This window comes from Convolutriloba macropyga, chromosome 12 (genome assembly GCF_964194025.1).
Source record: "Convolutriloba macropyga chromosome 12, txConMacr16.3, whole genome shotgun sequence".
Taxonomy (NCBI): domain Eukaryota; kingdom Metazoa; phylum Xenacoelomorpha; order Acoela; family Convolutidae; genus Convolutriloba; species Convolutriloba macropyga.
The window spans coordinates 17,426,127-17,451,278 of NC_134479.1; the positions used below are offsets into that span (position 1 = coordinate 17,426,127).

General features: G+C 37.3%; 1 protein-coding gene across 1 annotated transcript in view; it reads right to left on the reverse strand.

Annotated features, from left to right (window-relative positions):
* The window catches only part of LOC142350406 (histamine H1 receptor-like), a 62,536-nt gene that overhangs the window by 7,123 nt on the left and 30,261 nt on the right, over positions 1-25,152 (reverse strand). Inside the window, exons 2-4 of the mRNA XM_075402252.1 lie at positions 9,102-9,298; positions 7,185-7,469; positions 6,873-7,006 (exon numbers count right to left, since the gene is read on the reverse strand). Coding sequence (XP_075258367.1) covers positions 6,873-7,006; positions 7,185-7,469; positions 9,102-9,298 — 616 coding nt within the window. The remainder of the gene's footprint in view (positions 1-6,872; positions 7,007-7,184; positions 7,470-9,101; positions 9,299-25,152) is intronic.

Here is a 25,152-nt window from a genome sequence, read left to right on the forward strand (position 1 = left end):
TTTGAAAAAAAAAACCCAAACCAAGACAACTTACTTTGGTTTTTTAACAATGCACATCGGCTCATTATATTACTCTAGTTTTCTCGAACGAATAATAGTCTAAAAAAGTGATTGTTAAAACCATCGATTTGCCATTGATGGAGTCATATTTGGTGTCGTGCAACAATCAAGTCAGAAGTAAAACTTGAAAAAACATTGACTTTTGTCCTTATCGCAACCAAAACGAGTTGGTTGTTCCCGCAACTTAAAACTGATATAAAAACTTACCAAACTAAACTGTCTAGAACAATGTAATTGAACCTTATCTACATTCTCTTACATTTTATGGTTTACCCCTCGTTCAAAGAACAAAACCTTCTTTCCCCAAAACAATTTTGAGGACAAAAGTCTCCCCTGTTACTGGCAAAAGTCTCTTAGGACACAAAAGAGACACAGTAAAGACACAGAAGAGACACAGTAAAGACACCGAAAAGACACAGAAAAGACACCGAAAAGACACAGAAAAGTCACAGAAAAGAAAAGACAAGCAATTTTTTCAGCGACGAAGCCAAGATTGGGTTACAGACGTTACCCAGCAGACGATTTTTTTTTGGAAATTGGGTTTCAGACGTCACCCCGACGAGAGGATCTGTTTTTTTTACTGGTTTCAGACGTCACCAGCAGAAGTCCGCCCGAGGTCTCAGACGTTACCTCTGATGTCCTGTTCCCCGGTTAGAGCCATCCAAAATCTCTACTTTTTTTTCGACAAAAAGCCTTCAAAAAATTGATTTTGTCCCAAAAAAAAAACTTTTTGTTACTATAACACCTCGATTGATAAACCTTGACTAGTAATATTATTTTCAAAGCGAGTAAAGGCAATTTTCTAACTTTGAAAGAAAATTATGCGAAAAAACGCACAAAATTTAGAGAAATGTTCCTTAAATCAGAAAAATCGAAAAACATAAGTTAGTTTTCTGACTACATATCCGTTTGAATTGCGGAAAAAACTATTAAACCACTCTTTTGAATTGGTTTGTAATCAAGCAGAAAGCTATTTGCATCGATATATCCAATCAGTATTATACAAATGAGAAATGTCAGAAAAAATTTTTTGAATTCAGAAAATTCAAAAAACACAATTTAGTTTTCTGACTACATATCCATTTGAATTGCGGAAAAAACTATTAAACCACCCTTCGGAATTGGCTTTCGATCAAACAAAAATCCACTTTTATTGATATATCATATCAGCATTATATAAAGTGGAAATGTCAGAAAAATTTTTTTTGAATTCAGAAAAATCAAAAAGCACAATTTAGCTTTCTGACTACATATCCGTTTCAATTGCGGAATAAACCCTTAAACTACTCTCCTGAATTAGTTTGTAATCAAACAGAAAGCCATTTTCATCGATTTATCCAATCAGTATCATATAAATGAGAAATGTCAGAAAAAATTTTTTGAAATCAGAAAATTCAAAAAACACAAGCTAATTTTCTGACTACATATTCATTTGAATTGCCGAATAAACCACTAAACAAACCCCTACAACAAGTCATTGTCATTCGGTTTGATGGTTTCACCTGTATATGGAAGTAAATAGAAAGTCATTAGGCGCCACAGCAAATATCAAAACTTTCATTTGACGAAAATAACTAGCTTTTTAATTTTTTTTGGAAAAAACTTCCAAAACTTGATTTTTTGCAGAAGTCCTCGGTCTCAGACGTTGCCGTCTGCGAAGTCCCTTTATCCCTATTGGTTTCAGACGTTACCATCAGCAGAAGAGGAGTTTTCGAAGAAAATTGGTTCCAGTAGTCACCAGAAAATTTGATGTCTCTTTTTTTTTCTACTTTCAATATTTTTGAAAAGCAGATCTCAGACGTTATCTGTGGGAGAAAGTTTTGAGAGTTTATTAGAGTCAATGCAATCTATAAATAACGAAAACAGAGTGAAAAACAGCAGACAAAGTCACACAGTTTTAAAGATAACGAAAAAGCTTTTGCAAAACCCGAAAAAAGACAATACACCAAAGAGTTCTAAAGATTTCCACAATATGATTCGTCTCTGCAAATTTCTAGCATTCAGTAGCCCTCCTGTAGCCCTTCTTGCCTAAACGCATCGCATTTTTACTAATTTCTTATCTTTAGCGGTCACAACAACAATAAACTCCTAGAAAAAGAACAGGTTTCAAAGTTATAAATTCGCAAAAACTGTGAGAGGTATTTATTAATCATAGTGTTTGGTTAGGGTTAGGGAGTTAAGACAAATTTTCTTGGGTAGTTTCATGAGCTTTCTGGTTGGTAATCTATTCCTATTTGAGGGAAACAGACGAGTGTTTTGAAGTTTTCAAGAAAAAGGAGTTTAATGTAACAATTATTTGAGTTCTGGTCTAATATTGGTTCAACTGCATAATTGTAGCAAAGCACAAGTTTCCTGTCAACTACAGTAGCCAGACACACTAGTTAAAACAGTTAAAGCCAGCTATTTAACCAAAACTTGTGTTAATTCAACAAAAAACAAGCAATTATTTAAGTCTGTTGAACGAAAGTCGATTAAAGCGCGCGAACGTTCGGAAAAGCTTTTAAGTTTTTTTTTAGAGCAAAAGGCAAGATTTAGCACACAAAACACATTCTAGGACATCACTTTTTGAGAAAATTTGCGTCGCCGGTCTTTTGAACAAGAAAAAACTAGGATCATTAGCATTCAAACCTTAGACAACTTTTTTTTTTTTTACATCAAAAATTTGCGTCGCTCCGGTTCTAAGCCGTTTTTCACCTTCAGTAACGAGCTTCTTCACCTACATCATCAACAATCAGCTACAACAAAGCAGCAGCCACCAATATGTCAAAGCAGAACAGCGCTGAATGTCAGTTTGCCATCAATATGTTCAAAGCGACAGAAATGTCAATGAAGAAACTGCTCGATCTCCTTGAGAAAACTGTGGAGCAGAAAAAGAGTTTCCGGTCATTGTCTTTGATGATCAACAAAATCAAAGGCCAGGAAACAGAGCTCAAGAAACTCTCAGAGGAAGTGATGAGACAGCAGCCACATCAGAGTACTGCATCATCAATATTGAATAGACAAACGACACTAATAACTCGCCTCAATGAACTGGAACTGCAAGTTGATCTGTTGGACGACGATGGCCAGCTCAGTCAGTCTTCTAGTCGCATTAGAGATGATGTCAGCATGATCTCCAGCAGAAGAAACCTGTCTCGGCAATCAACACCTGCGCCCAGTGACGACAAGGAACGAATCCAGCATCAGCGCGACATAGAAGGAAAGCAGACCAGCAGTAACATCTTCAATCAGCCGCCTCCATTACCACCACGGCCAAGACAACCATCACTGTTTCTGCAAACATCTAATGAACCAGGACTTCAAATTCAACATGTGCTTGAAGCCCACCAAAGAAATCCTAAAAAGGAAGTTCATGAAAGTCTTCTAAAATCCAAAACTAAACTTGGAAACGAATTAAACGTTCCAAATCCTTTTCCCTGCTTTGACAAAGATATCAGCCAAAAATTCACATCTCCAACAAGATCAGGGAAACTTGAAATTGCCTCCAACCTGGTAAATAGAGATGTCTGCGATATTGAAACAGCTCAAATCAACTTGAGTGACAACTTTGACACGTCGCAGAACCTTTTGCCTCCAATCCAAAATTTGAACCTTTCAGGTAATCACTCACTTTCAAACCCCTTCATTTGGCAGATCCAACTATTCAATTACAAGCAGATGGTCTTTTTGCCCAAAACTCGGCATTGGAGAAAACCCTTAATTTAAAGTTGCCAAAGCGAAGAAACAATCAGGATTCATATGCCAACAGAAATCCTCAATATCATAATTTTCCCAATCTACAACAGAATGTTGGACCTTCTGAGGTTCAAATAGGAACAAATGGATACCTCGATAGTCAAGTGTTGAACTGTGATCTGCAAAAACTCCCCTGCTTACCCACAGTGGCAAACAGAACCTCACATCTTCCAAGTACAACTGATAAAATAGTGGCAGAAAACAATTGCCTACAATCCAATCAATATATTAATCCTATAACTGGGGTACATTCCGCAAGTGTTCCTCCAATTACCGTACAACTGATGGAACAACAGCATCAAAATACCGTCTTAAATCCTGCAGCTCCTAATTTTCTGCCAAACCAGGTAGCTCCACAATCAAACGGAATTGCGGCTCCTCTGCAATTTCCACAACCTGTTAACAGTCAACACGGTCTTACCAGCACTTTCCCAGTTAACCAAAATGTGACACAACCCAGTCAGTTGTGTAACAACCAGTTTGTTCCTGACTCTCAAGTTCCATCGAACTGTCAAGCTCCATTAACTTCCACGATCCATGCCCCAATGTGCATTAATCAACACTCAAATCCTGCTGGACAAAATCAGTTGAGCCAGCCTTTAATTAACCAGAGTTTACTGCCCACTGTCAATCAACACATAAGCTCAGCATACTCGAACCCTAATGTAACACAGGAAAAAGGAAATGTTGATTTCAAGCATTCAATCAAATTGCCACCTTTGAAACTTCAGAATTTCAATGGTGATCCTATCCACTTTCACGAGTGGATCAATAATTTCAACACGATGATTCACAACAACCCTTCCATTACAGACACTCATCGTATAACTTACTTACAGAATTCTGTGAGTGGGAAAGCAAAAGACTTGATTCATGCTTACTCCTGCGATCCATCCTATTATCAGACAGCACTGAATGAACTAATCCGACATTTCGGTGATCGTACTATAGTTGTTAATGCGTTCATTAACCAGCTTGAAAACTGGCAAATGAACTTCCAAAACAAGCAAAGCTTCATTGCCTTTTCCTCATTTTTGAAAAGACTTGTGCAAGCCTTCCAATACCTTGGCTTTACAGCAGACCTCCAGTCTACAACACTCATTAAGAAAGCCAAAGAGAAAACGCCACATCATTTGGTTCTGAAATGGACAGAACATTGTCTCACCGAGCTCAACTCAGACCCAACTCTTGTGGATTTTCAACAGTGGTTGGGGCTCCAAGCTCAAATCTACGACAAAGTGAGTCGAGAAAGCAATCAAAGAACCATCAGTTCTCAAGCCTCAAAGTTTGTCAACTCGAACAACCCGCAAACCAAGCAATACAATGGCAATCTCTCAGTGTCAGTCAACAACGCATCAGCGGAAAACAGTAGAAAACAATGGAACTTTGGGCCTCAGCAAAAGCAACCGTCAATTTCACAAAACGTTCCGAACAAAACCTTTAACACAAAACGATCTTGTGAGAAGTGCAAACAAGAACACAGCATTGCCACATGCCCTGAGTATCAATTGTGCTCACCAAGTGATCGATACAACCTTGTCAGCCAAAATAATTTGTGTACAAACTGCTTGAGCAACAAACACCACAAACAATCGTGCCCATCGCAAAAACGATGTCAGGTTTGCAGTGGATTCCACCACACAACCCTTCATGATCCCGCCAAGCAAATCAAACGCCCTACAGCAGCTTTTTCTACTGAAGTTTTTTCTGGTAACAATCCAACAGCTTCGTCTAGTAGCAAAGCTTCAAGTCAAACTCCAAATACATCTTCTCAACAGAAAAGTCAAACAAACAAAGCCCCCAACAGCCGTTATGGCCAAACTTTCAACAACCAAAGCCAGCAAAACGTGCAACGACGTAATTTAAACGGCAATGCAATTCGCGAAACGCACTCTATTGATCATTCTAGGCTCCAGAAGGCTGTCGCTTGATGTGTTCAGGACAATTTTGGTCGAGACCGAAGCTATATTGAACTCCAGACCACTAACGATTGTCGCTGACCTTCCAGAAAATGAAATGCCTCTCACGCCAAACCATTTTCTGATCAACAGACCGTTCAACTCTCTCCCACCAGGAAAGTTCGACAGCCAAGAACCCGCCAGTTTCAAGTCTTGGAAGAATGTGCAGCAAATGGTCAACCATTTCTGGAAACGACTCGTCAAGGAGTATCTTCCGACACTGTTAAATAGGTCCAAATGGAGCGATAGTGACCAAACACCACTCAGAGTCAACGACATCGTTTGGATTCTGAAAGATATGACTCCACGTGGAATTTGGCCCCTTGGACGTGTTCTTGAAGTCTATCCTGGACGAGATGGACAACACCGTGTGGTGAAGGTGAAAACGGCTTACGGCACGTACGTTCGTCCGGTCTCCGCCCTCGCACGTGTTTTGGCTGATTAGCCTATTTTTTCGTGACCTTTTTTCGAAACGGTTTTCTAGGCAACTTGGGTTACACCCTCTTCGACGATCTGGTCAAACGTCTGTGATGTGTTAGTTGGCCTCCTCTTTCCCCTGGAGCATGTCGTGCAACAATCAAGTCAGAAGTAAAACTTGAAAAAACATTGACTTTTGTCCTTATCGCAACCAAAACGAGTTGGTTGTTCCCGCAACTTAAAACTGATATAAAAACTTACCAAACTAAACTGTCTAGAACAATGTAATTGAACCTTATCTACATTCTCTTACATTTGGCTTGAATAAAATGAGAATTTTGGCTTTTATCAGTCAAAACCTGTTGACAGTGTACTTCAATTGCGCATTGAGAGGTAAGATGTATGTGCTGGCCGAGAGGTAAGGTGTGTGATTCAACTTAACTATAGCTTCAGGTTGACCTTAGCCTGACCAATGTTGGCTGTAATGATGGTACCACGTGAAAGTTTCCGACGCAAAAGAAAAGTGGCTAAAGTCAACGAAAAAGAGCAATGCTGCTCATAAAAAGATCAGTATTAAACGTATGGAATAGTAAGAAAAAAAAGGACAGCTGAGAACAGGCTACTGTAGGCCTAATGCTGTTCCGCTGCGATTACGCAGGAACCATAATTATTGTTATTATTATCAGATCCAATTGAGCTCTCATTCCTCATTTCGCATGTACTCTTCATCCGCCATCTGTTTGAGGTTGTTGCTCAGAGCAGCTGAGACTACAGTTGTCTGCTTAACAAGGGCACTCAGGGTTGTCTTTTGCCCTATGTCCATCTTAGAATTCTCTCTGAAATCATCAAATCATAATAAAACAAAGAATTTGCTTAAATCTACTCTAATTCCCCTTTTTGACAATAACCACTAAAAGAAGACCTTGTTTGTGATGTTATTATCGGTATGGTAGCGCTTGCAAACTGCATAAAAACAAATTATCATCATAATTATTAGTTATCGAATAAGTTTACCTAATTTGTCCGAATATCTTGATGTAAGTGAAGATAATGACAGACAACGGGAACCAGAAATTGAACAAACTGGTGATGAACTTGAATGTCGTGTTGAGGTGGAACTCTGTCTCGCATTCCCTCTCCCCAGTGATCAATTTCTCCCCTCCTCTGAACACGTGGTGGTATCCGTATATTGGGAATATCCATGTTAGGGATACTAACCATACACAGGTTATAACTATGTACGCACGACGCTTTGTCCTTTCTTTAAGATAAGCCAATGGTGAGCGGATTGAGAGGTACCTAAATTCGAATTGTCATTTAGCACTCCCGGGTAAACCAAAAGTTGTTATCCTAGAACTTTCCTCTTATGGATACTTTATGTCATAGACGAAAAAAAAATGTACGAAACTGGTAGGGTTACAACTTTCCCATAAAGGAAAGTTCTATGGTTACAACTTTATCATAAAGGAAAGTTCTATGACTACAACTTTCTCGTTAAGGAAAGTTCTATGATCACAACTTTATCTTAAAAAGAAAGTTCTATGATTACCTAGTTGAGAGCTCGAATTTATGAAAAGACTTGTAAATTCAACCTAGGGGTTATTTCCCTACCTCTAATACACGGTCGACCTAAAGTATATTCATAAGTCGACCAATGGCCTTTCCATACACAATATCGGTCGACCACGGTCTTTTCATATATCGACCAACGGTCTCTTCATATCCCATATCGGTCGACCTACGGTCTTTTCAAATCCAATATCGGTCGACCCAGAGTCTTTTCATATAGCAAATATCACCTGTGACTAGTTTCATCGGCACCGAAAAAAAAACTTCATCAAGTTACGCATTACATTAATTTCGGCTGTTAAGAAGCACTTAAATTTGTTTTTGCTTTATGAGGTTTTATGACTACAAAAAAATGCAAAAAAGGTCACCTGAGGCGCAGATTTCACATTACAGAAGAATAACAAATTTTCAAAACATCTGGCAATTGTGTTATCTATACCTTAGGTTGCAATTTTTTCTTTTATTATGAAGTTCTATGACTACAACTTTTCCATAAATACAGTATAACTGAGAAGTAACTTTTAAAGAAACTGTTAATTTACAACTTTCATTCTACGAAAGTTCTGGGATTACAACTTTTTACAGACGACATAACAGGAAGTTGTAACTTTACAACTTTTTCAATTCTGAAGTCAACCCTGACTGTTGCAGTCATTCTGACAGATTAAAAAGTATGCAACCGAGCAATAAACTTTAAAAATCTTTTAAATTTTCAAAATCTTGTCTGGTTTTTCTATTATTTTGAAGTGTGATAATGCTCCATCAACTTTTAGAAAAACTTTCAGCGCCCAAGTTGAGTTTTAGAAAACTTTCGGCGCCCAAGTCACAGATCAAAAGCGTCCAGGCCACAACAAACGCACTATTAGGTATCGTAGGATCAAAATTACAAGCTCTGGAAATATTAATGGGCGTGCGAAAGTCTGGATAAACGTTTTTTTAGTCTGATGGTCTGGAACCTCAATCTCTGGACTAACCTCAATCCCAGAGTGTCCATATTTTTGTGTTTTCATGTCTTAATCCTATTGTTGGAGCGAATTCAATTCTTGCAAAATCTTGCTTCATGATTCAAACTGCAGGATTCTAGCAAAAATCTTATCATATCTTGGAGATTACAAGAAATGTGCTTTGATTACTTGAAGACGATACCGAGTTTTATACTATTGTATTTTATTATCGATTTTTTGTTCAGGACGACCTAATCAAGATTCATGAAAATTTCTAGTTAATTTTTACATTAACCGCGTCTTACCGCCATTTTGCCACTGACACCTCGATCTTGTTTACTTGAACAATATTGGGGGGGGGGGGGGGGGTGGCTGAAGAGGGGGGTAGGGCTGAAATCAGATTCCATAGCCAACTTACCTATCAACAGAAAGAACCGTGAGATTGAGAATGGACGCAGTGCACATGACGTAATCAACAGACAGCCACACTTGGCACACCATTCCGGGCAAAATCCACTGGCTGTCATTCAGCACAAACATGCCAGAGAGAGGGAGAACTATCAAACCAACACAGCAGTCAGCCACAGAGAGGGACAGGATGAAATAGTTGTTCACCTGAAACGAAAACTATAGGCTGCCCAAACTAAACTTTTGTTTCGCTTAGCTCTGCCTGTAAAATCAATTTAAGATGTCTTGATGGTCTGGGTCTTGTAGTGGAGACAGTGTTTCATTTCCATGATCGAGGTTTTTGGGTGAATTTTTGTAAGAAATGCGGCGATTTCGGTGAATGTGGTGAAAAAAATAATTCACCACATTTCACTTCATTTCTTACAAAATTTCACCGCGAAAATCACCGCGAAAATCACATTTCATCACATTTCTTACTGAATCTGATTTACTGAACTGATTTACTGAATCTGATTTAAAGTCCCAAGAAAAATGTTGAGAAAACAAATCTCTTTATTTTAAGGGAAAAATGGCAAGAGGCAAGTTTTGGATCATTGAAGAATATCACTTGACAGATTAACTTCGTTTTACATCGTTTTCTCCCAGCCTATTAGAAAAGATATGACTTTATACTTTCTTCGATAGAAATTGCGGGATGAAGAATGCGACCATATCGAAAAGCAGCACTTTGATCTTTTTCGTTCAAGGTTCAATGATTTTTAGGAAACAAATAAATTTCCCTAAAACTTTAGTGTTTCTTTATCTAATTATGCTTCAAGGGTTGAACTGAAAACCAATATTTTCTGAACCATAAAAACCTCCGCTGGATCAGACTGGCATCTCTACTTACTGGAAGTAAACCTGCAGAAAACATCAAACCCCGAGTTGCAAAAAAAAGATAAAGATTCAACCGAGATGGCAAGATGTGAAAACTTAGCTTTTCGTATGGCGACGAAGTGAAGACAGATTGCTAAGTGAGGGACTGTTTGGAATACAATTCTATGCAATGATAAAAGTGGTTGAGTTTGCCTGGTCTATTCTAACTTTTCAGTCGCTAATTGTTTTGCTGTTCTCTATTCTTGTCTGTCATTTGAAAATTGTATCTATTCTGTTTCGCCCCGAGCTCAGTAGGCTTATATTTTTACGCCCCAAGGTGCTATTTTCTTACAAAGTAACGTGCTATATAACAGAATATAACCTGTAAATGTGGGCATAAAACACACTGGGGGGAACCAAATAGATCCTGACATTTTTGATCATCTATCTATCTAACATAATATTATATTGGTTGTTTAATTGACTCCGTGTTTTAATGAATATTTTTTAAATATTCGTGAGCTTGTTGTTTTTTTTAGTCTCAGCTGAGTTTACCTATTTACACTTCCGACAAGATGAAATGCTTGATGTGAATTGTAATTTTTGAAGCTCTTTCTTTAGCTACTGCCTCTTTTGTTTTTGGTTAGTATGAACAATTTTTTTGTAAATTGTTTTGAACCTAATTTTGAACTTCCATCTCTTGGAAGACATGTAAATAGCAGGTTGAAATGCGGCAACCTCTTATTGGGTGACCACTGAAAACAAACAATAATATCTCCCCTGCAATCAGCTAGGCAAATGAATAGATACCATAAGTGACGATTTTAGTTTTAGCTCTCAGATTGTAGCATCTCATTCATTAACAATGTTGACATGCCTCGTACAGTAGTGATTCACACTGACTGAGCTAATCCATTGAAAGAAAATGAAAATCAAATGGGCAGAAGGAATGGAGCTTTGTGTGAAGTTCATTTTTTTTGCTTTTGTGGTTCAACAGAAAGTTATTAGGAGAGCGATTTAAAGTATAAATTTCGATGATAAAAATTGCTTTCGCTTAAATTCAAATAGATAAAGCGCTCCGGACCTCCAATTTTTTTACCTTGGAGAATATAGAAAATAACTACACGCATCTCAATGTCATTGAGAATTCATCTAAAGGTTGAACCAAAAAACAATGCCAAAACTGTGTAGCATTTTCAATAATTTACTATTTTTTTAAGATCATACACGCACCACATTCAAACGAATTTTGTTAAAACTATAAATTCAAACAACTCTTTCAATGCGCAAAGGTTCTATTTGCACAGCAGCTACGTAATACTCAGGTTGAGGTCCCAGAGTGAAAACCCATATATCCAGACCGTCCCAGAAAAAACATGTCTATGTCCATGCCACCCCAGACGGAACGTACCTAAGCCCAGATTTTGTGCGTTCAAAATCACACATGACCAAACTTTCGAACGTTCCAAACCAAAAGTCGTGCGCTCAAATTTTCAAATTTTGTGCGTTCAATTCCAGACTTCCCGTTCAAAAACCTCCATGTCCAGACTTTCGTGTGTTCAAAAGTGCGTCTGTCGAGACTTTCGTGCTTTTATGTCCAGACCTATCGCTAGCTTTAGTCAAATAAATTGTACACAACGTTTTTATAATGTATTCATTTGAAGTGTACATATCTTAGGATGATGGTTGCGATGAAATGCCAGCAGTTGATGCGTTTTAAATTAATAAAAGCTGCTCGATGAAAGTATTGGCTGAAGGGAGTAATTTGGCTGCATTTTTTTGCGTTAGACGTTTTGTACCTTTTGGACTCAAGTGAATTGAGGGTTTTTTGATAGAAAAATTTCACTTGAATGGGCACTCTAGTATGAGTGCTTAGTCAAACATGCGCTCATCAGTTTTTGGCATTCTTGTTTCCATTCAAAAAATTTTCGTGCGCTCCAGGGTCACTATTTCGAGACTTTCGTGCGTTCAAAGTTGCTTATGTCCAGACTATCGTGCGTTCTCAGTTACCTATGTGCAGATTAACGTGCGTTCAAAGTTGCCTATGCCCAGACTATCGTATGTTCATTTGTGTTTCCAGATCATGTAATTTTGAACGCACGACACCCCCCTTGTGCGTTCATTTCGGTCTGGACATATCGACTTTCAGTCTGGCACCTCAGCCTGGGTAATCTCAAAAATCCTCTCCCATTTTCCCGGGCAATAATGAATTCTTCCCTATTCATATTATGATGTATACAGTTGGTGTTATCACAGAGAGATTGATAACTTCTCGAAAGTGGTGTAAATCGTTTGGCAAAGGTTGTGTTTTCAATCAGTCCGTGTAGTGATTCTAACAGCTGCAAAACTTACGCAATAGTACCCATGTCGTAGTTTTAACCGGGCGTTAAAAAACCTCTTTTTGAAACATTATGTTAATGTTGGTATGTCAACGAAATTTGAGTAAATTTCGCAAAACGATATTGTGATCAGCTAAACAATTGAAGAAGCGCCTTAGCTCTGATCATTAAGGTGAAATTGCCGCAATTTTATAATATTATATCGAACCTAAATGTAGCAGAAATAAAATTTATGGTTCCTGAGAAGTCATTTAAAGTGAGTTGTCATGCGAGCTACGCTAGTCGTGAAAATTTACTGCTTAGTTTATACAAAATAGATACATTTAAGGTTTCATTTACAACTTCTTGCCGTTGACATGTTTTTGGTAAAGACTTTCTGCTCATAAACACACTCATATATCTAGTCCATTTTGTTTTTGTTATGTGTCTGGCACTATTGATATTCTTGTATCATAGCAGAGCTTAACTATCAATAAAACCAGGGAATGAAATGTTGTTTTATTTGTGTTTAGTCTAATACAGTAAAACTTCGTAGTTTTACTGTAAATCGAAAATTGAATCTTTTCTGACTGGTAACTATTGTATCGGACTATTTTTTATTGCCAAAATAATCCTTGTCGTCTAGACAAAAGAGCATAGAGCTAATTCAATATTAAATTAACAATTAACATGGTTACCATGACTATGTTCATCAAAACAGCAGATCAACAGTTTAATGAATTAATTGTCATCAGTCAATTTCATTTTTCCACACATGAAAAGTATGTTTCTCATACCCCCACTTTGATCATAGTCAAGAATAAAAACTCGTAATTGAAGACGTAGGGCAAAAAAGGGGATCAAAAATGGGGGTCAAATTGCTCAAATTCAATGATTGATAAGAAAGAACTATAAAATTTTGGGACAAATTTTCATGCATTGGAAGTGAGGTAAAATTTTCAAAAGAAATATGGCGAATTTATCATTTACTACCGAAAAAAGCAAACAAAAACTTTGACTACAAAAAATGCAAAAGTGGATGGTAAAAATTGACTAACGACAGTCTTCTGATATATCGACTCATGGGTTTTGTCTTATACAAATATGGTCGAAATGTAGTCTTTTCGTATGTAGATCTACTGTATTCTGATATCTTATAAGGTCGACTCAAATTCTATTCGTTGGTTTTTTTTCAAATATTTTTGTTAACACATTTTCATAGCTATCTTTTATAGGTGGACGCATGATTGAGCCTGGCTCACATCAAATGACCAATAATTGAACTTGACCAATATAGTTCAACTGGTAAAAGTTGACACAATGCTTTTTCATAAACAATGTTGTCGGCCATGGTCTTTTCGCAGATAATATCGGTCGACTACGGTATTTTCATAAGTCAACCTCTCAACTAGAAATGCCTCGTACTTTTTTTTACAATGAATGGTGCAAACACACATTTAAATTGATTAAGTCATAAAAATTCAACGACTACTTTCTGCCAAATTTATTAATGAAGCTATTTGTAGAGATTAATAAAATAAAAACAAATGTTGCCTGCAAAATTCAATGTTGCGCAGTTATCTGTTTTCTATTTAAATTAAAACAAAACAACTTAAAAATCTTAGTAAACTTTTGATCTCGTAGTTCGAATTACATTGGTGCTTTGCTTTAGTTTTGTTTTGTTTTGGAGAGAGTTTTTTGAGCCAGGTTTTTGTACCTATTGTATGCTCAATTCTCCTATAGTTAATTTTTGTATCTCCGCCACTGCCGGTCCCAAGTCCGGAATGAAAAAGGAGGGTGAGAGAAAAATCATGCTGGAAAAAAATCAAAGTCATTTTTTTTCAAATTGACTTGACACTTGAGATTGTTTTCCGACATATAATTAGTTTCTTGTTCTTAGCGTTCATTTTCAACTCCACCACTGGCCCATGGCAGCCTGGTAATTTTTTTAAAAATGTGGATTCAAACTCTTGCAAGCAGTATTCAAAAACTTGCAAGAGTCTTGCAAGTCGGATTCAAAATCTTACAAGAATCCTGCAAGAATTATGTATTCTCTTGCAAGATAGCTTGCAAGATTTTTGCAAGTTTTCAAATTTTTTAATCACTAGGGTCTAACAGTAGAGCTTCGCTCAATTTCATGGTCGAGGAGATTCTTGTAATATAGGATCGACTTGAAATATTTTAGAACGGAAATTCCGACCAATAAAGAAACACTCCTTTGCTGTAGATTGCGCGAACCAGATTAAATTTTTTCCAAAAATTTGTTGTCAGCAAAATTAGCTTAGGAAACGATAGCTTGTACTTTTTATCTGTAGCATTTTAGAATTTTTTCTTGCAAGCGTCTCTGACATCAAATTGGGGGTTCATAGTTACGTACTCTTTGACTCTGAAAATTTCTCTCTGGGCTGCAAAAAGCTGTCTTGTTTCAGTCACGATTAAATGTTTTTTAGTTTTTGCCTTTGTATAATCCCAAAAACCCAGTTTTAAAATTCAAAGTTCCTGTATTCAAGTATCTGGGAACTTTTGATAAGGGTCCAGTCTAACATTGTACTTTTCATTGTACTTAAATGTTTGATTAGTCAGTCACCAATTTAAAATTTTGAGCTCAGTTCGTAGATTGGCGTACCATAATTAATTACAACCTCCTGAAATCTCATTGATAAAAAAATTTTGATCAATTTTTCTTGAGCCTGCTTCAAGTTTTTTATAGCGCAATAACCATTGTAGTTTCGGTTATATGACAATTTAACCAATGCCATTATACCCAATGCCAAAATACCCAATGCCATTATACCCAATGACAAAATACCCAATGCCATTATACCCAATTCACACTGATATTTTCGTTCCATAATTCAAGTACTAATTAGCAGAAAAGAGCTCTTACAACGTGTGATTTAACAAGCAGATAATTTAATCCCATGTTCGGTTGTGATAGTTTCATATCAAGTCCCACGGGCCGCTGAGGCATGGCCATGGCCATTAAGTTTGTTAAGCGTACGGATAATAGCGACTGCCAATTTTTTGTCGGATTATTGAACGACAATATCAACGTACATTGGGTATTATGGCATTGGGTATATTGGCATTGGGTATAATGGCATTGGGTAAATTGTCCTGACACCGTAGTTTAAATTAAACAAAATGAGATAATTTTCATTCTTTTTGCAAAATGCAATGGCTATACATTTTTGCAATTTTTTTTGTTTGATAGGAAAACCTAACTTAACCCAACCCATTTAAACTAAACTAAGTGGGAGGTTTTAGAACTGTTGAGCTAGCACAAATCAGCCTTACAATTACACATCTATTGAATGTTTCTTCAACAATTACACATTATTTCACATTTCCGGTCTAGTGGTCTTATTATTCAAGGCTAGATTTTGCGTCCAGTGAGATTTTTTTGCAGAATTGCAATTTCATCAGTTATTGAACAATTCCGATTACAATTATAAGTTTTTATAGCCGCACTGCAACTAATTTAGCTATATTGAACGAAACCTTAAAAATTGCTTTCTAACAAAACAGGAACCGACAACACCCCCCACCCTCCCTTACGCAAATTTCCTTGGCTTCATCAGGCTAACGGGAGCAATCTAATACGTTCTCTATCAGTGTTTAGAGGTTTGTGTATCCTGGAGCTGAAATTAATCTTCATCACAAAAGAAAAATTATCAGAAAGGATTTATGAACAATTCTAATGGAAAAGAAATTGTACCAGAAATTATAACCGAAAAAAATTACTAAAGATTATTAAATTATAATAGAAAAGAATTGATCTTTATGAATGTCAGAAAAAGCAAATTTCCATAAATTTTGCGTTTTGTGGAAACGAAATCATTTAGAGCATGTAACAGGCCTAAAACTTTACTAGAGTATTTTTTAGTAATCATATTTGAGATCAAACTCAAAAACTTAATTGTTCTTGTGAACAGTGCTATGGGTAATTCCAAAACCAATTGTTGCCTCTTTAATCCACAATTAGTGTCGAGAGTGATATTTATGAAATTAATCCCCAATTATGCGTTTCTTTCATTTCGGTATTTAGATACTGTATTGGTGGAAAAGGGATAACTTTAAACTAACTTTTGTACTGAATTAACCGAATGTCAATTGTTTCCACATGCACGCTTACACTACAATCTTAAAGCATGGGTCGTGAAAAAGCCCGACTAAATCGAGTATGTGTTGAATTATGTCAAGATTCAAATTTACCAGGAGAGGTCTATGTTGATTGGGATGGGTAATAATGGGTTTGCCTTCTATCTCCCATTCTATCAGCATATTAGAAGTCTCTTGGCTTTTCAGAACAGTCTGAAAATGAGATTCTATAATAGGTCAATATGACGTAATTAAGTTGAAAACTGGCGAAAATCAGTTCTTCGAATCGAAATGGTCGACATACAGCGAGACAAGTGTAGGTTATCAGGCATATTTTAAATGTAAGAAATCGGGTGACTTCTTCAAAATGACCTTAAAGAAATACTTAATTTTCAAAGCCCACGAGATTTTTTGAAGTGTAAGCTATTCTTGATAAATAGGAACATAGAAAAACTAACAATCTCACTTTGTTTTTTATTGATCTGAGCATATCTGAAAAATACTGGATGCAAAGAAAAATATGGTTGATAAATAGTGGGAAAAGACTCGACAAGATGATTGGGATTAACGGAAGTTCTTAATTTCATATTTCCGGTTGAGGAACTGTTGTATTATAACTGCAAAAATGAGCTGAATTGACAAACTTAGAAATACAACCTCCGCGTAACCGACTATGGGAAACAGTTGCAGCAGCGGTCAAATTGATGATTTGAAATTAGTCACTGAATTTCAAGATCTTAAATTTTTCAATATTCTCATACGTTCTCGCAAATTGTGAATTCAGGTGTACTTAAAAATTGACATGCTGTCTAGTGGATGGCTCCCCGTGGAAAAGCTAAGTGGTGTTAACCTCAGGATAAAAATTGCGAAATTAGAGCCAAATTCTCCCCTTATGGTTTAATTACCGTCATTGGGGTGATAGGCGTTATATGACAACTAAACCGGGTGGGGGGCAAAAAACGGTAGACATAAAGTTTCAACAAAATTTAGTCAGAAAATCTTTTTACGACTTTTTGACCTTTCCGTTACGTAACATTGAGTCAGCATCACAACTGATGCAGAATAATTTCATTGTAATACTAATTTTCAGTAAGGATTCAAAAGGATTTCAGAATAGTCTCTGCATCGATATCACAGTTTTCGCCTGGTTTCATTTCCGTAAATCCGTCACTGCCGTCCCCATCCATCCCGGAATGAAAATGAAGGAGGATAAAAACCACTCAGAGCATATTAAAATTCCAAAAATTTTGAACTTGACAGAAAAATTCAAAAAAAAAATTCTATCTATGTTTTAAATTCTTATAATTTCTAGAGGGATTGTACTAATTACTTTTAGGGACCTGAGAACGAAAGCACTGGTCAAACTTAGTTTGGCTTACGAACTTTGTTAAGTTTATAGCCTAATTCAGACTAGAATAGGGGTCTGGTTACAGCTTAAAACAGAAAAATTCATAGTCTGATTCAGAGTCTGAAAAAGAGTAATTCAAACTTTGACTCAGAAAAAAGAGTCTTGTCCAGAGCATGATTCAGAGTCTGACTTAGAGAGTAACGAAGCAAACTGTGAAAATCTTGCGTATTCAGTATTGAAATACCCTAAAAGCTGGGTATGGGTTACGTTCTCGTATTTTTTTTATCAAAATCCAGTTAAACAAATTTTCAGAATCTGCCTTCTGTTTCTTCCAAAACTATGTTTGACAACTTCTTTTCTACTCTCTGAGAAAGAGACACTATTAAAGAAACATATATTGAATGAGTACTCGGCCAATTACTGGCACTCGAGTGGATTGCGGATGTGTTCATTTTTGGGCACTCTGTGCTTTTGCATCCCATATTACTATTTATTTGTTGTTAGCAGGTTACTATTTACAAATTAAAACGTTCGTGTAGGCAGAAGAAAAAGTATTTGCCCAGTCAGCTGCGATGGATTCCTAATCAGCGCTTTTCTTGTTTTTTTTTAATTAAAGAACTTTTGTAGGAACAGAACTGACAATATGCGTGTAAAGAATTTTGAAAAAAGAGTTTTTTATGGCCAGAAAAATTATCTGGAACAAAAAAATTCACAGAGACGCATGCTTATCAGAAATAATCCGAACTTTAAACTGAATACATTGTTTCCGTCTTCTAGAAAATATAAAGATTCCACGAGATATTTACCTTTGCAGGAAAGTTCTCAGATCCATATTACTGTAGTTCAGGATCCAATTGTCGTTTTTCAGTGTAAAACTTGAGAAATGAAAACTCAAGATTCAGCCATGACTTTTATACTGAAGTGAAAATCACTTTGAAGGCTGATATCTAATCAAATGTTATATGGGAAAAATAGGCACAATCGCTGTCATTTTGGACAAGCAATAGATTGGAACTAGCCAACCCATTTTAATGCCCAAAATTCTAATAAGTGCGAATGAAGGAGTTCTCGACGATATACTGAAACCCTTGTGGATTGGGGGTCTATTCTTTTTTGGGTCCCCTGTGAGTTTGTGTATCCAACTTTACAAATTTTTTGTTGTTTTTACGTTACTTAAAAAGGTTGTTACGTAAAAAGGTTGTTACGTAAAAAGGTAGGTGCACGTGGGCAGGATAAAAACTATATGCTCACACAGCTGCGAGGGATTCTTAATAAGCGCTTTTGTTCTATTTTATGTTTGCTCAGAATCTTTTGTAGCACGAAATACAGGTGAAAAATTTTGAGAAACGTTTTTAAAGCCAGATAAAGTATCTGAAACTATAAAAGAGAATAGAGACGTATGCATATCGGAAACAATCTGAGCTTTAAATTGAATACCTTTTTTCCTTCTGCTAGAGATAGTATAGTTTTTACGACAAATTACCTATGCCGAAAAGTGGTCAGATCTATTTTATTCTAGTTCAGGAGCCATTTTTTTGTTTTTTTTAATGTAAAAGTAGAATTTTTTGTTGAAGAAGAATTCATTTTGAATGCTGACATCTGATGACATGTTTTATTGGAAAAACGAGCATAAATGATGTAAAAATTAGCCAGCTCCTTTTTTATGCCCAAACTGCTAAAAATTGCGTGAAATACCCTCAAGCGCTTTGAGATGATATTTTTCCACCGCTATTCATTGCATTTCTTGCATTATTTTTCGAAAAAATTTCGACCCTGAATTAAGTTCAGGAGAACCCTTTGCTATGACTCTAACCGGGTTCAGAGTAAAATCAGAGTCTTAGCACATCTTTAAACAGGAAAAATTCATATTCTGATTCAGAGTCTGAATCAGAATAATTAAAAGTCTAACTCAAAAAAAAGACAGAACCAAATTCAGAGTATGAATCAAAGTCTGAATCAGAGTCTGAATCAGAAGAGTATGATTCAGAGAATATCACAGCAAAGCGTGACACGAACAGACTCTGAAAAACTTCTAAAAAGTTTTTGCAAATCTCCTTATTCAGCGTTGAATTACCATGAAAGCGGGGTAGGGATAACGTTCTCCTATTTGTCTATCAAAATCCTGATTAGACATATTTCGACAATTTTCCTTCTCTTATTTTTCTAGAACAGCGGTTTGCAACTTTATTTCTCCTCTGTGAGAAAGAGACAGTATTAATGAAACATAGAATGAAGGAGTTCTCCACCAAGTACTGAAACCCGTGTGGATTGAGGGATCCATTCTGTTTTGGACCCCCTTGTGTTTTTGTATACCACTTTCGAATTTTTTTGTTGTTTTTTAGTTACTATGTGACAGTTAGTAAGTGTGCGGGAGCAGGATAAAAATTATATGCCCATTCAGCTGCGCAAGATTCCTTTTAAGCGCTTAATTCTGTATTTTGTTTATTCAGGATCTAAAATACAGGTGAAGATTTTTGTGAACTGTTTTTTAAGGCCAGATAAAGTATCAGAAACGATTTAAAAAATAATAGAGAGTTATGCTTATCGGAAAAAATCAGAGCTTTAAATTGAATACATTTTTTCCTTCTGCTAGAGATATGTAATTTTCACGAGAGATTCAACTTTGCGAAAAAGTACTCCAATCTATTTTATTGTATTCAGCGTTTTCAGAAAATTTTTTTCCTCCGCTATATTCACTGCCAATCTTGCTTTTTTATTTATTCGACAAGACCTCGACCCAGGAATCAGCACAGGAGAGCTTTCGCGAATAAATCAAAGCTCAAATTCGAACTAAAAGCTGAATCCCCAGATAGCTACATTATACCCGACACAGTAAAGAATTAGGGTATTTACATTTTATTTCAGTTTTGTGTAAACTAATTTGGTTTATAACTTAATTACACAAAGTGATTATGTAGGCGTAGGAGATGTCCAAATTGAGCGCGTGATGTGTCAACTGTCTTGCTAATATTGACACATTCCATTAGAGCCACCCTTCAACATAAGAGATGCGTGAATTTGGTAACAAATAAGTGGAAAAAGTTACTTGGAAGCTGTTATTCTGAGTCAATTAGCATAGTCAATCCGAGGAACAATTGTGAACAAACGTTATTTTTGCGCTATGTGGCCTAGCCTGGTAAGCCTATATGGTATATAGCCTCAAATTTTGATTTAAAGCAACAGAGGACATCCGGATATAAAAAAAACTTTAAAAAGACCTGAGATTGAGAGTTAAAAAACTTTTATAAGTTTTGAATTAAGTTTTTGAGGATTGTAAATTTTCATAAAATCCACATTATTTGTAAAAATTTGTGAAAATTTAAAATGGTGCAAGAGTAGGGGATAATTTTGGAGTTAAAATGATGCAAGAGTAGGGGGCGTAATTGGGATTGAAACAACTCATACATAATGTTATCCCCCTTGGAAGCCTGACAGTCTTGAACCCAAAATCTCTGAACCCGCAAACTCAGTCGGTTCTCCTTCGCGTCCAAACCATCAATGCTTGCCCAATTCTTGACGGTCCACCTATTTGAATCTACCCCCCCCCCCATTGACCTCATTACCCCATTATCTTACATCGTTTTACCCCCGTGAAATTATCCCCTAATCTTACATCTATTTGGGGGTAATTTTTGGAGGGTAAATTCTAAAAAATGCCCCATTAGCCCCAATCTTCAATCGCTTCAAACCCCCTTGACAATTAACTCCTACTCTTACAACAGCTTGGGAGTTAATCAGGGGGGATAATTTGGACACGGTTAGGAAGCGATTAAGTTGATTAAGACTAGTATGCGAAACATGTTTTACAACCTTAATACATAGGAGAGAGTGTTTCAAATGGTGTTTTGCTTACGATTTTACTTTGACCGCCCTTGAGCATCCTAATGCATTGCCATATACGGCATATGAGAGTATCGCTCCTATATGTCACATAGGAAATGAACGCAATAATTAACGCAGGTAATTAGAAATCATAGGACATTGAATTCCGATCTCCTCCCGCACCTAACTTTCAAAGTAACTCAATACTGAATTTGGATGATTTTCAGAAACGATTCAGTACTGATTCAGAGTCTCTTATGTCACATTTTGCTCTGATATTATCTGATTCCAGCTCTGATTCATACCCTGAATCAGACTCTGAATCAGAATATGAAGTTTTTCTGTTTCAGGCTGTGATCAGACTCTGATTTTTGTCTGACGTAGTAATAACTTTGTTCGCGAGCCAAGCTAAGTTTTACTATTAGTATTGCTCTCAGATCCCCAAAAATAAAAATTAATATGACACCTGTAGAAATTGAAAAAAACTTATCAAATAGGTTGTCAGAAAATTTCCCAAGTCAAGTTGAAAACTGATTTTTTGAGATGTTCCAGTAAACTCTATGTGGTTTTAGCCCTCTTCCTTTATCCTTCCGCGCTGGGGCCGGAACAGGTAGAGATACTAAAATAAACTACAGAAAAAAAAGATACAGAAAAGTTGAATATATCAGAAATATTGTGATTCCTCTGGTTTTGTGAAGGCTGAGCTTAACTAAAGTTCCCATATTTGTTAAGCAAACGAATCCAGCTCTGAATTGGACATATGTTACTCAAACTTTGGTGTACGATATATTTAAAGCCAAACAATTACGTCAATTTTTCACCAAAAACATGACGTGGATTTCCAATACAACACAACAATTCTTGACGTCAGTTTTGCATGGAAAAAATGACGTTTTTAATGCCGTCATAGCCAACCAATCAACGATGCAGTTTTGACATAAAGAGCAGTATAAATAGAGCTTGAAAAACCACCAAAAAGGAGCGGAAACTTGATATTTTTGTGATATTAAAATTGACATAAAGTGCGTATTGAAGCAAAATTCCTCGAGCAGTAAATAACTGGTTACTGTGTCCTGTATCGACAAAATACTTGGGAAATAATTCAACTGTTGGCATCCCAACTTTTGACGTTTTCAAATAGTGAGTACAGAGAGCAAAACTCGACTTAAGTTGAGTTTAAATATTTTTTGCAAAACAGGTCTTAGAAATATATCTTTGTCTTCGATTTGTTCAGATATCGGAGTTAACTGGTATACATAAAAGAGATTGCGTATTTTGTGATCTGTAGTAAACCCAGTCCAGTTTGATATTGAAAAAACTAAGATTAGCAGTTATTTGTGAACTGAAATTGTAATGCAACGGTAAGAATATAGCGGATATACAGTTACAAAAGCGAATAGCAAAAAACACAATATCCGGACAGATTTGTGGCCGCTGACACGAACTGGGCGGTGTAAAGCTTTCCTCGTCATAAGTGGGAGAGCAGCCGTTACATTTGGTCCGCCGACCCGGACAGTGGAAGGCAAACTGCTGTCCAATCTGATGAAGAGAGTGTCAAAGGCACCCACTAGAGAAAATCAAACGAAACAACAACGCAACACCAGTGAGGCAGAGCGAAGAGTTCAATTCACTGAAGCAGCTATAGTCCCATACGAGTGGCTAACCCTGCGTAAAAGCAAGAAGCAAAGCAAAAGCGAACAGCACCCAGGTAATTCAAGCACAATCAGCAGAGAACAGCTTCAGGCAACAGTTCAAAGGCACGACAACAAGCTTCAACAGTTAGTGGACGAAGTCAACACTAAAAGAAGACTTGGTCAGAGAATAATTGCAGATTCAGATCCACCCAACATACTAAAGGTACTCTATGAACAGACTGTTCATTTACTAGAGGAAGAAATACCCAAGCAATTGCAGCGTCGTAATCAACTTGCACCCTACCCAACAAACCTTCTTGAAGAACAACTACAGCAGGCAAGGGAGTGCAAAGCAAATCTGGATACTCATTGGCTTGCATATATAAGCAAAGGCACGCAACCAGAAATGAATACAGAGCAAAGCAACACGAGTCAAGCAGTGAACGAAAGTGAGAGTAACAACAACTATCCAACGGACAATTCAGCTACCCAAACGCTACAAAACGGCACAGTACCAAACGATCAGAATACGGAGAACATACCTGAAACATCTTCAGCAAAGCAAAGGCGCGAAGAACAGATGAAGAAGTTCGATGTTAAGTTCGAAACACAGTTGCGGCTCGTTCAGGCAAGGTTCGAGCGAATAAAGCTAGAGCTCGAGATGCAGATGAAGGAGTTAGAAACCAAGCATCAACTACTGGAACAAGAGCGTGAACTGGAGCGCTAAGTGAAAAGAACAGCTTTAGAGAATGATGATGCTCATTCCCAATCAACCGGTGCTCGCGATAAATCACCCTTCAACTGGACCCAAGGAGAAGAGATGTCTCTGACTGGGCCAGCAGGATCGACCCCCTTCTAACCCCAAGCAGTGCAAGAGCTCGCTTCGATGCAACCCCTGAACAGAACAGGCAGAGTCAGTTCTCACGATATCGAAACCGTTCATCAAGTGCTGAAGACAGGGACGTTTCCCCCAGAGCTGGATTAAGATACAACAGTGGATATGCAGGTAGCAGTAACCTACCTAAGTTGAAGTTGAACAGCTTCGATGGAAACCCTCTCGAATGGCCGGAGTGGTCCTGTATGTTCATTGCTACGGTGGATAGACGACCAATACCAGACTCAGAGAAGATGAGACATCTCAAGACCTTCCTGACAGGCAAGGCAAAGTCCGCGATATCTGGAATGGGCTCTCTGGGCAACTCTATGGTGCTGCTAGGAGCATTCTGGAGAGGAAGTTTGGAAGGCCTCATGTGATCATCGATGCACAAATGAAGAGTCTTCGCAAGGCTAGTCAGGTGAAACCACACGACTCAACAGGTCTGATCGGTTTCTCAGTTATTGTATCAAACTTTGTGAATGTGCTCAAAGAGTACAAGCAGATCGGCGATCTACAATCAAGCTCGACACTGTATATGGCAGTAGATAAACTACCTCAAGTTCTCAAAGAGAAGTGGTGGTTCTATGTTGATGATAAAGATGAAGACTGGCCTGATCTGATTATGTTTGAAAAATGGCTATCACGAATGGCATTCGTGCATGAAGGGTTTTCAGCTTTCAAGGGAGAGCGCAAGGACGAAGACCGAAAAAGCACGAACAGAGACAAACTGTTTTCAAAGACATCGAATTTCAGTGCGAGTTCAAATGTGAAAGAAGTGAAGCAAATGCACAACGACCACTGCCCGCTAGCTGATGGCACTCACAAGATTTGGAACTGTCCACTCTTCAGGAATATGAGTGTTAATGATCGGTATGCAGCAGTGAGGAAGCAACGCTTATGTTACGGATGTCTGGGCAAAGGACATGCAATCAAAAATTGTAAAGTCAATGCGTGCGGTATCAATGGATGCACCAAGAAGCACAACAGATTGCTACACCCAGAAAACCATATGGACGAGGGCAATCACGCAGTCAACGTAAGCGCAGCAACAATCAACAAGAGTAACGATGTTACGAGCTTTCTTCAGATAGTTCCTGTCTCAATAC